Here is an 18,251-nt window from a genome sequence, read left to right as displayed (position 1 = left end):
CGGTCACACGCAGCCTGTCCAGAAAAGCAGTGAGCAGTTTAAATCGGGCCAGCAGTAATCTGGCCAAGATGTTTTTACCGACCCTGTACCATGAGGGTACCGAGGGTGGTAAAACAGAAAGCAGTAAAGTAAAAGGGGGTAAGGGAGAGGAAATAGCCCTGCCCTTAGTGAAGAGAAAGGTCCTAGAGGTAGGAACTAAAGTTGAGAAACGGATAAAGTTGTTAAAATGTCCAGAGTTGGACATGGTTAATCTGTCTGGTTTGGCAGAATTGTTTGAAGAAGTTCAGAGTTCTAAAGGTGTTCTCGATGGTCCCGAGAGTGAAATGAGGGCAGTCTTAGAGAGGAAGGGTATCCTTGCTGTGGAGAAGTCAGCTGAAATGGCCGAGGAGGTTGTTTCAGCTCGCAGGGTTGCGCCTTCCCCAACGGGGGGCTGCCTAGAGAGTAACTGGAAGGATCAGGGGACGTTAGAATTTGAAAAAGGTACGGGTATTGAAAACCTGGAAGGGGCCAATGCCCCGTTTGAGTGTGTCCAAGATGGGGGCGCACGTGGTGCTGAACCTGGTAACAGAGCTCAGGGGAAGTCTGAGGTGTTTGATTCAGGGGAACGGGGCGGCCGTCTTTGTGGATCAGATAGGGTTGGTTCAGTAGGAAAAGGGTTAACCTTGGTAACCGTGGGAAGTGTGAGTTCCACGGTGTTTGTATTCGAGAGTGGGGCCAAGGTTAATGCCGAATTTAAGGGGGGAATGAGGATTGTTATTGAAGGAAACGGAAAGTCTGTAGTTCCCAAGTCGAAGGAAGAAATGTTAAACCTGGCAGATCGCTCACAGAGTGAGTCGGGAAATAGCGGGGCCCCCCACTCTATTGTTACGCCAGGGTGGGGTGTGAAGAGGTTGCATTCGAAATGCTACCTGAAAGAGGAGTTGGAATTAAAAACAAATAGCCTGAAGGGTCTTGACAGTTTGGGGCATGGTGTTGAAAAAAATAGCCCTGATGAACGAGGCGGGCGGGAGTTCACCACGCCAAATTACTCAAAGTCCCAACGGGGGGACTCGCCAGAAAAGAGGTGACGGTTAATGGGGATGCCATTTTTTTTAAACAGCAAAGCAGGTTTTACGGGTTGCGCCAAAGCCTGTGAATAATAAAGACAGACCTTTGGAGACCTGCCGGCGAAGTAAACTGACCGAAACGATTAGTATTCGCATAAACTTTTGTAGATGCACCTAAGCTAAGATCACACCTCCGCAGTTTTGTTGCTGAAAACAATAAATAAATAGGTGGTTATTGAATTGAAGTCTGATGTTACAAGACTTTAGTACGGTACGCAATGTTAAGATATTAACTAAAGGGACACTGTAATTGTTAACTGTTTAGATGCTGACTTGAATGTATAACTGTATTACTCTGTAGTGAAAAGAAAAGCTTCTGTATTGTGTTAGATTCAAAATTTCTGTAAGACTCTGTACCACTCTGTGTTTTTAACCGCTGGTAAAAAACCTTTAAGAGGGGAGGTGTTATGATACCAGCCCCCTCCTTTGTGAGAATTGCAAGAGCCCTAGTGAAAGGGGGGTCAATGACCCGAGAGAGAGCAAGAGAGAGAGAGAGAGACATACCGAATGGACACAGGAAATGGAAAGACAGCGACGTGCTGGATACCGCATTCCACTGGGACAAAAGCTGGCGACTGTGGCATTGTTCTCAGGAGACACCTGGGAACTACAGACGTGCCAACTCGCAGGGACATTGTAAAGCCCTCGGGCAAAGTGGGCTGGTTGAGAGAGAGATTGCATCACCTGCAACCTGATTGACACCTGAGATCCTGTGAGGCAGTATAAAGAAGGGTCTGAAAGAGGACGATCCTCAGACGCACCAAGGAGACACCAAGAAGCACGATACCGCTTCCCGTGGGAACGGGAAGCCATTTTGAAGTAAGCCACGTGCGTTAAATTCCGAATGCGGAGTTTGTGGCTAGAACCAACGGAAGATCGCTTTTAACTAACAACGGGGAAGATCGCTCCCCTGATTCCACGGATGTTTTGGGCAAGTTTTTCCGTTTATCTCTCTCTCTCTCTCCAACACGTGAAACCAAAAGGGAAAAGCCTGCAGACTTCAGAGTGACTCTTTATATTTCCAATTGGACTCAGTATTATACCCTAGACAACGAAAGAGCTTATTTCTGAGTGATTATTAATGTACCTGCGTTTTAGATTGAGTATTGACGCATGTTATCTGAATGTTTGTATTAACCTTAATTTTTGTGCCCCTTTATTAATAAAACTTTTGAAAATAGTACCATTGGACTTCAACTGACATATCTATCTTTGCTGGTAAGTGAAACCAGTTACTGGTTTCATAACAAGATTTTCTCTTGTTTGGGGTATCGTTTGAGGATAGGTTGAGCGAGCTAGGGATTTTCTCTTTGAAACGAAGGAGGGTGAAAGTTGATTTGATAGAGATGTACAAAGATAAGAGGTATAGGTAGACTGGACAGCCAGAGACTTTCTCCCAGGGTGGAAATGGCAAATATGAGGTAGCATCATTTTAGTGATGTGAGGAAGGTATGGGGGGGATGTCAGAGGTAGGTTCTTTTACACAGAGTAGTGGGTGCATGGAACACACTGCAAAGGGTAGTGTTAGAGGTAGATACTTTTGGGACATTTAAGAGTCTCTTAGATTGGCACATGGAAGAAAGTAAAATGGAGGACTACGTGGGGAGGAAAGGGCTTGATACATCTTACGGTATTTATTTATTTAGCGATTCAGCAAGCAGTAGGCCCTTCTGGTTCTGTCGGCCCTGCTGCCTCAGCAACCCCACAACCCCAATTAACCCCACCCTATTCACGGGACAATTTACAAATGAACAATTAATCAACTGGTATGCCTTTGGTCTGTGGGAGGAAACCAGAGCCCCGGGTGAAAGCCCACACATTCCATGGACACTCCTTTACTAAATGGAGCCAGAACTGCACTCCAAACTCCAAAACGCCCTGAGCTGTAATAATGTTGCGCTAGCCATTACACTACCGTGGGATGAGTTGGTTCAGAAGTTAACACAGTGTCATGGACCCAAGAGCCTCTACTGTGCTATATCATTCGATGTTCCATGCTCTTGATGGTGAGAGATGGCAGCAAAGTTGGAGTGGGTAGCTTTGTGGAAACATAGCAAGTGATTTAAGGAAAAAGAGTTTGAAGATCACAACGTCAAACTCAGCACAAAGCTAGTAGTCTATTGGGCTGTATTGATTGTAATGGTTCTATCTTTCTGCACACATCTGAGACATGGGCAGTAGACATCTCTAATGAAAAGATACCACCAAAGGAGTCTCCACAAAACCCTCTAACGGTTGGGATAAATGAACAAACACCAGTATCTCTGCCCTAATTATATTTGTTGGGTCTGACAAGCAGGCTACATCATATTTATCTGCAATACCACAGCTGACCACTTCTTTTCTAAATTCTAGATATGGCATGAGATTATCAGGTCAAAAGTTTCTTTGAGAAACCGTAATGTCCCCACCAACTCATGGGGATCTCCCGGTTAAAGACAACTTAAAATGGAGGAGGAGCATGTGGGTTTGCACTGAGAACCACCAGTCCTTGTTTTGGTAGTTTACGTTTTGTAAAATACCACCTGGCTACTCCCATCAAACACCTCCTACTCCAACTATAGCAGAGTCTGCAGATCTCCCTTGGCTTCGTCCACCACAAAGGAAAACACAGAACTCAACATATGTCATCCTCAATCTCAAGGGTAAGTCTAAGGAGCCCACAATAGACATAACTGATATCTACAATAAACACAAGAAATCTGTAAATGCTGGAAATTCAAGTAACACACATACAATGCTGGGAGAACTCAGGTCAGGCAGCATATATGGAAATGAATAAACGGCCAAAATCCTTCTCCAGAACTGAGAAAGAAGGGGGAAGATGTCAGAATAAAAAGATGGAGAAGGGGAAAGAGGCAAACTGAAGGTGATAAATAAAGCCAGGTGGCTGGGAAAGGTCAAGGGCTGGAGAAGAAGGAATCTGATAGGAGAGGAGAGTGGACCATAGGAGAAAGGGAAGGAGGAGGGGACCCTTGGAAATGATAGGTAGGTGAGAAGAGGTAAAAGGTCAGAATGGGGAATACAGGAGACAAGTGAGCACCAAACACAATATACGAACCCAGAAGATTTGTAGGTAAAGTGATGCCTCACCTGGAAGGACAGTTTGGGCCCTGAATGGAGGTGAAAGGGGAGATAAATGGGCAGGTGTAGCACTTAGGCCACTTGAAGGGATAAGTCCTGGGAGGGGGATTAGTGGATAAGGGAATCATGGAAGGAGTGCTCCATGATATGTTTAGTGACAAGATCCCTTTGGAAATGGCAGTAGTTGCAAAGGATGATGTGTTGGAATATCTACAATGTCTTTTCTGACAATAGGATAGCTGACCATCTGAACTATAGCCTATGAGGTGATAGCTCATAGGTGAGATAGGTGAGGCGGTATAAAAACTTTTAAAATGTTTAATAAATTGTCCAAAACCAAGAGAAGTCAATACATAACTGGTGTCTTTCAACTATTCCTTGTTCACTAATTCTTTACTTAACAAGCAAATTGTACCATGGGAAACAAGAGAAAATCTGCAGATGCTCAAAATGCAACACCCACAAAATGCAGGCAGGCAGCATCTATGGAAAAAAGCAGAGTCAACGTTTCAGGCCAAAACCATTTAGCAGGACTGGAGAAAAACAGCTGAGGAGCAGATCTGAAAGGTGAGGGAGGGGAGAGAGAAATACCAGGCGATAGGTGAAATTGTGTGGTATAAACTGGCGGTGAAGACGTGTTCCAAGAAAGGATACATAGCTGTAGTAGCGGGTCTGGGTAAGCACATGGTCAAAGAGTTGAAGAGCAGCAGAGTGAGAGAGAGTTTCACTGAACTCCTGTGGAAGGGAAGAATTAAACTCTTCAAGATAGGCATCCTGGAAAAGACTTTGCAGAGTAGTAATCAAATCACAAACAAGAGTAAATCTGCAGATGCTGGAAATGCATTTTGGGAACATGTCTTCACCGCCAGCTTATACTACACGGTTCCACCTATCGCACGGTGTTTCTCTCTCCCCTCCACACCCCCTCCCCCACCCACCTTTCAAATCTGCTCTTCAGATCTTTTTCTCCAGTCCTGCCGAATGGTTTCGGCCTGAAACGTTGACTGTACCATGGGTATGTCTGTAATTCTCTTCAGTTGAAATGGTGGAATCCAATGCATACATTTTTCAAGTGGGTTGCAAAGAGTTGAAATGAGAAAAACTGGATGCGAGTGACAAGAATTCTAGCAGAAAACAATCAAGTGTGACTGAGGAAGCTGAAAATATGCGATAAAGTTATGAAGCACTGATAAATTGCTGTCAGGTTCATATGTTCATAGCTTACAAGTTTCAAAGTGATAATGAAAACTGAAGAGAACTGGAATTATCATTGCTGGCTGTTCACGGGAAACAATATGGATGTTTTCACATTTCTGTGAGTTGATCTAGTCTGTAGGTTGGAAAATACACAATAGCCTATAAACTAACTGATTAATACACTTCGGACTTGAAATTCTGAATCTTACTTAACTTTAAGTTCTTCTTTAATTTATCTGCTACCAAAAGAATAATCATATTCTACCCCAGTGGTAGTAATATTAGTATTAGCTGATATTCTGAATCAAGCCTCATTTTATTAACGATGAAAAACTGCTGTGCTTCATTGTGAATGAGTTGAGAAACTAATGTAGAGTTCGTTGAAAAGGCCTGAGTCTGAAACACTGAGCAGATCATTAATCAATATTACATACCATAATGAGTAGGTGGTTTCTGACCAACTGCCTCTTTATCCTGAATCATGAATACTTGATCTTTGGCTTTGCCTTTTCGTGAGCTGAAGAGGAAGGCCAGATTGGAGTCATCAAAGCAAGCAATACTGGGAACAATAGTCAACCAGTTTAAGAAACTGAGATTCCCACTGATGATGAGTAAGACCTGAAGAGAAGGGATAAAAATCAAATTAACAGCTGAAGCATAACACCAAAATTGCATTGTAAAATTTTGGTACAAAATTTATATAGTAGAAATTAATTACTATCAAATAATTTTACATTCAGAATCATTTTATTACAGTACACCAAAATACCAAACCATTTTCTCTTCCTTTCTATATATGTTATTCTGTTTCATAAGATAAAGGAACACAATTTAATTGTCATTTTTTTCCAATTTTTTTGGTTCAACAAATCCAACTATAATTGAATAATTTTCTTGTCTTAACTTAGAAGAAGGTATCTAACTAAAATATGATCTAAATTTCTTTTCACCTATGCATAAACACATACAAACTACCTGAATTTATTTTCTTTATTTACAAGGGGTGATTGAAAAGTTCATGGCCTATGGTAGAAGGAGTCAATTTTAGAAAACTTAGCACATTTATTTTTCAACATAATCCCCTCCTACATTTACACACTTACTCATCAGGAGTGATTGATAAGATCATGGCCTAAGGTAAGAGATGAGTTATTAACTTCAAACTTTCTGCATAATCACTCAAAGAGTTGAACTCCACGTGCATGTAACAAGAGCTGTATAACTCAACTCCTTCTACCTTAGGCTACGAACTTATCAATCACCCCTGCTGTGGACACTTTCTGGAGGTCCAAGATCAATATGCTCCACGACCGCTGGACTAAGTGTGTAAATGTAGGAGGGGACTATGTTGAAAAATAAATGTGCTAGGTTTTCTACGATTGGCTCCTTCTACCTTAGGGCACGAACTTATCAATCACCCCTCGTACTTTTTTCCTGTTATGGAGAGGCTAGACAGATTGGGATTTATTTTCCTAGAGCTTAGGAGGTGAAGTGACCTTACAGATGTTTACAAAACCATGAGGGATACAGGTAAGGTGAATGGTCACAGTCTTTTTCCCAGGATAGAGGAATCCAAACCAGAGGGCATAGATTTAAGGTGAAAGGGGAAAGCAACCTGAGAGGCAAATTTTTCACATGGACATGTACAAGGAACAAGTTGTCAAAGGAAGCTGTACAAGCAAGATCAACTACGATGTTTGGACAAGTGCATGGATAGAAATAGCCTAGAGGAATATGGACCAATTGTAGGCAAATAGAACTAACTCAGAGAGACATCATATTCAGTATGGGTGAGATGGGCTTAAGAATCTGTTTCTGTGCTGTATAACTCTAGTTTGTCAACTTATCCTTGTTACAATACTCTGTTTCACATACTTCATTCCTATTTTGATGTTCAATAATTTCATTATTTATATTGCAACAACTGAGGTGACTTTTGTGTGCAATATGTTTGGTGTCTAATGTGTACTCCGTGTCTACATTACAACACCAAAATATACAGGATGGCCCAATTTATGCATCAGGATGTTCAAATCTAGTTAATATTAGTCGAAGGCAGAAATATTGGATCCTAGTAGAGAATGAGAGATCCTAGTAGAGATGCAACACTGAGCATCATAGGAAGTCATTCCTACCTGTGGCCATCAAACTTTACAACTCCTCCCTCGGAGTGTCAGACACCCTGAACCAAAAGGCTGGTCATGGACTTATTTCCACTAGGCATGATTAACTTATTATTATTTAATTATTTATGGTTTTATATTGCTATATTTCTTCACTATTCTTGGTTGGTGCGGCTGTAACAAAACCCAATTTCCCTCGGGATCAATAAAGTATGTCTGTCTGTCTGTCTGAGAAATGGAAATTTGTTAAGTAAATTTAGAGAAAAGTTTTGGATGAACTATATAGTTTATTGAAATGTGCTAGGCTTAGCAGCAAAGACAAACGTTCTGCAGAAGAACACTAAGAGAGTTAAGCTACCAAAGATTTCTGCTGCAAAAGAGGCATGAGGTTTTTCTCATCTTCATCTCTTGCTGTGTTCAAATCCTGTATGCTACATTTAACTCAGACAGACTCATTTCTACTCGAGAATTTTTCTATGTGATTCCATTTCTAAGGGAAAAGTATGAAGATTTTAACAAGAGTAACCCAGATGAATGGAAAGCTGATTTTCTAGTTTAGGCAGATGAACAGTGCAATGCTATCTGGAATGTGGACAAATACACAGATTAGAAAGGATGGGACGGTTTTCCAAATATTGTCAGTTAAGAAAAACAGTTGTATAGGAACACAAAAAAACTATAAATCAATGCAGAAGATTGTGTCATTCTCAAAATAAGTCAGTCTCCTCGCAGAATTGATATTGCCTATATTTGCGTAGGAAGGTTAGTAGAAGGCAGCACTAAGATTGTGGAGGGCAGTGCAAAGGCTTGTGAAGATAACAACAATTTACAGTTGTCAGTGGGAGTTAAAGAAAGCTGCACACTAGTAGAATTAGTCAACAGATATTTTTAGGCTTCTTTTGACGTGCTGATGCTGAAGTGGCCTTCGTTTTAAATTTCTTTCCTTTGATGCTTGGCATGTGGCTCTGCACATTATACAGAGCTCTTTTATTTATCAAACATCAAAACTGAGGAGGGAAATTCACTGCTTCATAAGCCAGTTGCATTACTGACATTAATAATATCAATGATCTAGCAGTTCATGACTAAACTGGAAAATCAGGTTATTATTGTCATATAAACTGAGTACAGTGATAAGTTTTGCTTTGTCAAAAAATATTAGATGAGGATCTTTGAGTGAGTTAATTTCTATGGCAAATGCTCATTCAAACATTTCTAGAATTATGTCAGCTGCCCTCTGTGCCAAATAGAACATAATGACACTTGTTGATTCTAAATGAACAGTATTCCAAAGTCTTTGGGGGTAATGCATTAGGGGCAGGCTGTGACTTTACTATTTCATAATGAAACAATGCAGACAACTTCATATAAAATTATATATTAGAGTCATATGATTTGTACTCAAGAGAGAGATGTGGCATTTTTGTTATAAAATAGCCTCTTGAGCAATGAATTGCGCACACTGGCAGCTATGCCAACCAATTTTTAAAGCCTAATTATAACTAGTGGCTTAAGTTTTGGAAAGGTCCATAATGAGCTATAAAACAATTCTCACAGCCTCCAATTCTTCCATTGCAGTGAGGTTATATGTGCAATTTAGTCAATTGCAACTGACATTTCATTTACAAAGTGTTTTACTCTGAGGCTCTTTGCTTGCGGCAGAGTAGTGAATTAATTGGACTGGATTTGGGCACTCTCCCAGACTCCGTCATTCCAAATTTCTCCAGTATTTTACTTTCTATGATGTATACTTTAACATTATTGCATATAATATCATAGAACAAAGCACCAGCATGATCCTGACATTTTTTCTGGCTACATATTTCTAAAGGTATAGCCCAGGCATGGGCAAACTACGGCCCGGGGGCCATATGCGGCCCGTTAAGCTTTTTAATCCAGCCCGCAGAACTTGATGAAATTATATTAATAAACCTTGTTAACGTTTTTTTCCCCGCAATTCTGGCGTTTTCGCCACAACAAAACTAAATCCATACTTTGATGCGCTGGCTAAAAAGGGAGACCAACAACACTGTTCCCACTGAAATTAAAATTAAGTTTCTTCGTTGTGTTATGTAAAAAATGCATTTGAAAATATTTTTTTCAATAAGCCTTACATGTTACATGTCATTTCTGTTAAGTGATGGACATGAGTAGTGCGCAGGTGCACGTACGTTCTCAAAATAAAAAATGCGCTCCAGATCAAATAACGCGCTCCGCATACTGGCGCGCTGTCACTGTTCTGTCCTTGTGCTGGTCGTTGTTGAGTTTTGGCACAGGGGACAATTGAATAAGAAGGAGCAGGACAAGTAGACCTGCATCTCCTACCGTTTTTGAAATAAAGACAGTCAGGAGGAGAGTGATGATGATAATATCTTGAAGGATAACAGAATTTTCAGAGCTTTAAAATAATAACTGTTACTATTAAAAAAAGCTGTATTTTATTCATTTAATTTTCAGTGTTTTAAAAGTCATTTCAATAAATAGCTAAATACCATGGGACTTCAAAGACAGATATTTTGTTGTAATGCATTTGTTCATTTTCAATTGAAATTAAAGCACATGTTTTCTACATATCCCATGATAATTTATTTTCTCTTATGAGGTGTATTACCAAAACACTCCGTCCATCTGCTCCTGGTCCGGCCCCCCTGTCAAATTTTAGAACCCTTTGTGGCCCACAAGTCAAAAAGTTTGCCCACCCCTGGTATAGCCACTCAAAAGTGCAGAAAAAAAAAGCATTTTCAGAAGAATGCACCAAATAGTAACTTCCACATCTTCTATTACAGGGAAATAAAAGCTTGGCAATTTTAAGTCAGGCATTTGAGGGTACGTGGTGAACAAAATAACACATTTAGCTTTCCTGCTAAATATAGCTCATGTCTCAGGAACAGAAAGCATTTGGATGTTGTGCATGCATTCAATATCTGAAGCAGGAGATAGAGAAAGATCCTTGCTGGAAATTGGATTGCATAGTCACACGCATTTGTGATGCAATTACAATATTAAAAAAACCCTTCACTGCAAATCAGGAACCATACTATTTGCAAGATATATAATAGTCAAGTTCCAAATCACTATGCACTTGATACAATGATAAAGCATAAAACATGCATAAACTCTCATAAAATTAAATGCACACAATGATTTTTTTTAAATCACACAGGCATACCAATACTATCTGTGGTTCATGTAGAGATTAATTTTAAAATATTTATTTCAACCTAACTTAAAGATCATGCCAAAAAGGGATGAAACTATCCACAAGTATCCGTGAACATCAATTGGCTGTGAAGCGGCATGACCAACTCTCCCTAGTCTCCACCCATGAAGATCGAGAGAGGCACAAATTCAACTGGGTATCAGTAAAAGCCACGATGCAAGCAAACACGCAGCATGCAGAATTCCACAATCAATTCTATAAACAGACATATAGACTTCAATCCTATTAAAGCCAATGTGGGCAAAATTTCAGACCACGACACACAGAGTTTGCCATGAAATGATGGGAACATCTCCCTGCATCACAGTTGAGTTTCCATGGTGACAACATTAATAGGCATGTGGGGGCCGAGCACTCAGAGGACACACCACAAATGAACAATGCACTGATGATGTCTCTCGTACAGTTACGAAACATTTGCAAATGGATTGCCAAGATCGGAGAACAACTGAACCCAACCATCAACCATCCGAGCAACATATTTTCCCAGTTATTTCTGTCACTTGTGCATCACACATATGTATTGATGCAGCCATTCAGCATATTAGATTTTCAACAGCAATGATCTTAGAAAACTTCAATGAATTTCCCTGCTGCTTTGTAATCAGTAGACAAATTCAGTGCTGTGCAAGCAACACACACAAAATATTGGAGGAACCCAGCAGGCCAGGCAGCATCTATGGAAAACAGTAAACCATTGAAATTTCAGGCCAAGACCTCAATGGTTTACTCTCTTTCATAGAGGCTGCCTGGCCTGCTGAGTTCCACCAGCATTTTGTGTGTGTTGCTTGGATTTCCAGCATCTGCAGATTTTCTCTTGTTTGGAATTTAATGCTGTACCTTTTCTTAAATTTCTGCAAACAGCCTGCTGAATATTCACAATTAGTTTCAACTTTCAGTTCATCGTGACAGATCTTTCCTTTTTTCATGATAAGCATACTATTAAGAGGTATAGTATATATTCACTCCAACACTGATGAATCCACTCTTTCAATATATTATCAAGATCTTCATTTGTTGCTATATGTAGTGCTTTTTATTTCTCATTAACTTCTGTTCATTCCATATGTGAAGTCTGTTCCTAGAACCGTTTGTGGTGCACAGACCCGCTCATCGCTTGGAAACCGTCCCAACGCCTTGTGAAAATTCCATTGGCGGCGTCATGGCAACATTCAAAACAGTTTTGGATTTTGGATGTTTTTGGATAAGGGTTATTCAATGTATATACATATACTTATGTAGTAGCTCTATCACTGCAAATGCCTCAGGCCCTTTACAGGACTATTATAAAGTAGCAGATAAGTAACAGTAGAGTTGGACAAAGTATTGGAGGTGGAAATAACTTATCATAATGAAAACTAAGCACATTTGGCCCACGGGGTCCATGTTAGCAAATCACTTTTCTTTTCTTTTTCCCCTGTAGTCCTGCAATTTATTTTATCTCTCTCATGTTATCATCATCTCTCCCTTTAATTTTTTCCACTTACCTAGACTTGGGATAGATTGCAACAGGCAAGTAATCTGTTAGCATGTCACTGGGCTATGGAAATAAATCAGAGTACAATGGAAATCTATGAGCTCACTTGCAATCTCCACAAAGTTAAGATCGCATAAATATCCCTGGAAGTGTGAGGCAACATCACTAACTGCTGTGCTGTTCTGCAGTATCTAAATCAATGAAAGTTCAAAGTAAATTTATTATCAAACTACATATGTCACCATATGCAATCCTGAGATTCTTTCTCTTGAGGGCATTCACGGTAAATACAAGAAACACAATAAAATTAATGAAAGACTGCCCCAATAGAGCAGCCAATCAATGTGCAAAAGACAACAAACTATGCAAATACAGAAGAGAAATAAGAAATAATAATAATAAATAAGCAATAAAAATCAAGAACATGAGATGATATCCAGAACTAGAAAGCACAACCTCAAAGTTGAGGAGCGACCCTTTAGAACAGAGGTGAGGAGGATTTTTTTTTAGCCAGAGTAGCAAGTCTACTCTGAGAGATCTAATCTGCCAGAGACTGTGGTGGAAGCCAAGTCTGTGGGTATATTTAAGGTGGACGTTGATTGCTTCCTGATCGGTTAGGGCATCAAAGGATATGACAAGCAGGCAGGTGTATATGGTTGAGTGGGATTGGGGATGAGCCTTGGTGGAGTAGCAGAGTGGATGTGATGGGCTGAATGGTGTGGTTCTGCTCCTATGTCTTATGAAGTGTTCTTGAAAGTGAGTCCATACATTATGGGAACAGTTCAGTGGTGGGATGAGTGAAGTTATCCCCTCTGGTTCAAGAGCCTGATGGATGAGGGATAATAACTATTCCCAAGACGTACAAACAAGCTGGATGAACTCAGCAGGTCGGGCAGCATCCGTTGAAAAGATTTTCATCCAGCTTGTTTGTACGTCTTGATTTGACCACAGTATCTGCAGTGTACTTTGTGATAATTATTCCCAAAACTGGTGTGTGGGTCCTAAGGCTTCTGTACCTTCTTCCTGATGGCAGCGGTAAGAAGAGAGCATGGCCTTGATGACAGATGCTGCTTTCCTGGGACAGCATTCCATTTAGATGTGCACAGTGGCAGGGAGGGCCTTATCCACTACCTTTTTTTTGGCTTTACCATTCAAGGGCATTTCAAATGGTCTGAGTGATGAACTCAGTAATTTAGTGGGAAATTGAGCTATTTCTCAACTACTGCTGATAATGCATCTACTTGGAAACCCTGAAGAAATCTGCAGCCTGTCCAGGGAGCAGTTTCCATTCATTGGTGAGGGATGGCTGCAAGGGATTGTGTTTTAACTTTAGCCTATAACAATTTTTATTGAATGTCGTTGAAAGGACCACTTTTTGACAGCTTGGACAAGTGGTGTGATTAACTAAGCTAGCTACCAATCTATTTTGCTTGAATTGGTCTGGCTTTGGACACCACAAATAAAAACTATATGTGCAAGGACTCATTGTGAAGTATTGGATCAGACCAGTATACCTTGTTTGGAAGATTGCATTGAGTAGGTGCATTTCCTTTATACCTAAATTAAGCCTAGAATACAGATGACTCCATTTAATTACAAATTTTCATCCAGTGCTTTCAGTTTTCCCACTATTTAATAGGAAATGTCACCTCCTCCAATACCACATGTGAAAAATCTGTCTTTCAATGTAGATAGATACAGTGATGGGTTTAAGAGAGGCAATTGTGGGGTGTGGCTATGTTATCAGACTATATATAGAAGCTATCACTGTGCTTTCTGCTTTGCAAGGGAATATTGCTTTGATGGGAAATAGGAGGGTGGAATGATAAGTTTATTAAGCACTGAACTGCATTTGTCAAGGAAATTTAAAGACCAACAAAAAACATAAGAAAAGAACATAGTTCTGTTTGCTGCATATCTACATTATACATAGATGAGTGAAGCAGAAAACAGGTTGATCTGGGAGATCGCATTAGCTAACATGCTGTTTAGATTGTGGTTTGCAGATGACATAATCCTCAGTCATTAGATAATTCAGCTCTCAAATGCCAAACAATTTACTCCAAAAGTAGTTGTCCCTGTGGTCTAACCTTGGGTTCACGTTAAGTAGTTTGACAAAAGTCTGGAATGAAATTCAAACCATATGTCTTTAATGCAAATACTGTAAATTCTCTTAAAATCTGCTGGATAACCACTAATATTGACCAAGTAAATACTTCCATACCCACAAAGATATCTTAATCTATCAAACCAGACTCTTCTAAATTTCTTATCAGATACTGTTACTGCAATTAAAATACATAAATATACAACTAGCATAATATGTTCATTAATCTTCAACTGGATGACTTCATGGTTAAACAACCAAAAAAAAAATGGATATCCAAACATCAGCAATGGTTTCCCTCTTCAAACTGATGTATCTGAGTACTAAGCAGCCTTCATCTGCGCACTAATCTATCATTGGCTGCGTTACTCTTACTGCATCAGGCTGTGAATTCCACTCCCTAAACTTCTCTGTTTCCTCTCCTCTTCTATTTTTTAATAAATTCTTTGGTGTCTCTGTCCTCCTTTGTGGCTCAGGTTCAAATTCAGATCGATAAGGTTCTTGCAAAGTACCTTAGGATTGTTTGTTGTTGTTTAAAGCATTATATAAAAGTAACCTGTTGTTCATGGGTTGTGATAGTCTCAGCTTCCACTTCAGTCTGGAGACTTTCATTTGTTTGTACCTCCACTCTTGCTGGAAGCTCCAATTCACCAATTCAGACTCATTCTTTGAGAAAGAAATTGTTCAATCATTTATATCTGAAATGGAGTAGAGATGTCAAGCCTTATAAACCTTCCTTTTTCTTTTTGACATTAAAAATTACAAAGGTACCATTACACAGGGCAGTTAGTCAATTGTGTACCTAATTCAGTTACCAAAAACATTTATGACATAAATCAGAAAATTTAGGATCATAAATATATACTGAGTTTTTAAACGGCACCCCAAACATTGTGATACTTACAGAAAGTGTTGAAAATAGAACTTTTGTTTCCACACCAATTTTCCTCAGCTTGGGACATCTCAAAAAGCATCAGAGTAATTGAAACATTTCTGAAGCGCAACCACTTTGTAGTGAAGTGGAACAGCGCTGGCTTTGTGCCTGTCATGACTTTTGGTCAAGGGAATTAAGTATTTCTGAACTCAAGTACCAGTTGTAATTTATTAAGTATAATAATAACCAGATCATTTGGCCTAGTGACACAGTGGTGTAGCAGGAAGTGCCGTTGCTGCACAGTTCCAGGGATCCAGTTCTGAGCTCCAGTCAAGTTTGCACATTCTTCCCTAGGTACTCCAGTTTCCTGCCACATGCCAAATCATGTCAGTTGGTAAGTTAATTTAGCTACAGCAAATTACTTTTTGTGTAGATAGATGGTCGTAGAAGCAGGGTATGTGAAAGAGAATGTGTTACAGGAAAATGGGTGGGGCAATTATATTGATGGGATTACTTTGAGAGCCAGTATTGACACAGTGGACTGAATGGCCTATGTCGCGTGAAAACATGAAAGAATACATTTGTATTGTCAAATAAGGAATGCTGAAGAAAGGTCGATCGGAAGTCTGGAAGTTGAAACCTGATGGCCAAATCCTGGAGACTAGAGAGAGGCCTGTCCTGGAGTTGGAGGAGTGTCTGTGTGTGGTTTGGTGGGTTGTAAAGAGGAAAGGGGCTTGTTTTGTTGCTTGTTGTTTTGTGTTATCCTGCTGAGCATGCGAGGTTGGCGCCGGAATATGTGGCTGTCCCCAGCACATCCCTAGATTGTGTAGGTTGCTAACAGAAAACAAAGCATTTCACTGTGTGTTTCAACGTACATGTGATAGTCGATCTGAATCTAAATAAATATCAGCCAGAATTCCATGGAAAATTTACCCTGCTCTCATTCAAAATTATTCAATTTATTATTCAAAATATTAAATGTTAGTTTTTCTAAATTACCCAAGAACGTTAAGCTTTATTGCTTGGATTTTTTTTATTCTGGTGTTCGCTGGCACAGGACCACCATCTACAATAAAGCAAGGATGGCTGCTCCATCTAGGATAACAAATAGTATAATCCAAAATTAAACAGAGATATATGCCAATAAATTAAGCTGTTTTGACTCCACATCAAATCCTTTTACCGAACTTCTGCCTAATCAGTGCTTCAAAAGGCAGGCCACCAGAGTTGCATTATCTGCTCTTCACTGACCCTCATACAACATTTGTTTCACAGTGTCTGTGCATAGTTGTGAAGGTTACCACAGAACAAAGCTTTCATGTAACCACATCCTTTCAAGCGACCCCAGCAGGGGACATCTGTTGCATCAGGCAGTCTGCAGCACACACATATAGGAGAGAGGAGAGACTAGCTGTGTTTTCAAAGGGAATGTGATCTTCTCCACACTTCCTGCACACAGATAGCAATAAGCAACAGGGTTCCCAAAATGCCAAAAGTCACATGTTTCACCCAGATAAGCAAGAAGCTTTTCATATTATTTCCATTATCTTTGTATTGAGCAGAGGCTTGCATTCAATTCCATCATCACATTAGTGATAACTATCCAGGAATCACTATGTGGCATTCTATGGCCCTCGGGCTAATTCAGGGAAAAGAAACACAGGATGGAACTCCATATATCTGTGGCTTCTGACTGCATTGAGAAATTCGCCCACTTTCTGCCTTTATGCCATTTCCCCAAGTTCTGACTCTATATTCAGGGTTTTACTTTATAAGTATGGTATTCCCAAAATATGAAATCCATCCCAACTATTATGTTCCTAATAGGCTAACACAAATCTGCAAAGATTAATCTAGCCCCATCAGAATATTTTGCCCTCATTTATGGCTTAAAAGGCAGACGGTGCCAAAATTGACCTGCATGCTGATTTGACTTGTCAATCTGCAGCTAGGTCTCAACTGCATGGGGCCATTCACTGTAAAAAATAAACTCCCTCAGTGGGTGCAACTTTAACAGTAAACCTGCCACCATCATAGGGAGTATTTCTGCCCACAGGTTTCTGTATTGCAACTGCTAATTAGTCCATTTAGCTGCCTTTGCCCCAACTAGCCTTTAATAGTTGCTCCACCTGTAAATTTTGTGCTGTCAGACCAACTACCACTACATAATTTTATTTCAAAATCTATTGGCCCTAACCTTCTAATATGCCTCATTGGCTAAATAGGCTTCCATGTATGGTACCAAACTAGTTTCAATCTCCTACTGTGAGAAAGGCTCCTAAACAGAATTAGTAATCAAAGCTGGTCAAAAACATACAATGCATATGCCTGTCACTCTAAATTTGCTACGCTTTTTATATTTGAGCAGAAATTGCTTAAAATATTTAGATTGCTACCAAATCATTCTATATTTAATTTGAAAATCTGAAATTAAAACATGCTCATTTGATTATTTCCACATTACTCATCCATTACATCACATGCCCCAGAAGCAACATTCCTCTGTAACCTGCTAGCTATACTGCCTGTATCACAATGAATAACATCATTCTCGTCACTGAAGAGAACTATCTACTACAGTGGTATATTGGCTGTAATCAGTAAGTGAAGAAATACTTAGACAGCAGATTTGGAAAATCCAAATTTGTTTTCATGGTCTACCTATACCAAGCTTCTCCCTTATGGTTATCTTTATTTATAAATAATATTTTCACTATCTCAACAAAGATAAAGTTTATTGACCATCCCTCACTGATCTTCATAATGTGGTGGTGAGCTGCTCACTTAAACCACTCTGATGAAGGTACAGTGCTCTTGGATGGAAAGTTTCAGTGTCAATGATGCAATACAAAATGGTCTGTGACTTGCAGGGGATCCTGCAGGTGTCCATACAGTTTCTATGCACTTGCTGCTATTACCTTTCTTGGCAATAGAGCTCATGAGTTTGAATTAGGTTGTTAGAGTGGTTTGGGTGAATTTACATTTTATAGATGGTACACACTACAGCAACAGTGCACTGGTCCCTGAGGGAATGAATATTTCTGGTGGTAGGAAGGCCACTAA

The 18,251-nt window shown here is 39.8% G+C and overlaps 1 protein-coding gene across 1 annotated transcript in view; it reads right to left on the bottom strand.

Annotated features, from left to right (window-relative positions):
* The window catches only part of lmf1 (lipase maturation factor 1), a 711,060-nt gene that overhangs the window by 95,740 nt on the left and 597,069 nt on the right, over positions 1–18,251 (bottom strand). Inside the window, exon 7 of the mRNA XM_073060944.1 lies at positions 5,822–6,005. Coding sequence (XP_072917045.1) covers positions 5,822–6,005 — 184 coding nt within the window. The remainder of the gene's footprint in view (positions 1–5,821; positions 6,006–18,251) is intronic.

The sequence above is a fragment of the Hemitrygon akajei genome, chromosome 11 (genome assembly GCF_048418815.1).
Source record: "Hemitrygon akajei chromosome 11, sHemAka1.3, whole genome shotgun sequence".
In the NCBI taxonomy this organism is placed as follows: Eukaryota; Metazoa; Chordata; class Chondrichthyes; order Myliobatiformes; family Dasyatidae; genus Hemitrygon; species Hemitrygon akajei.
This window is presented reverse-complemented; position numbering and strand designations above follow the sequence as displayed.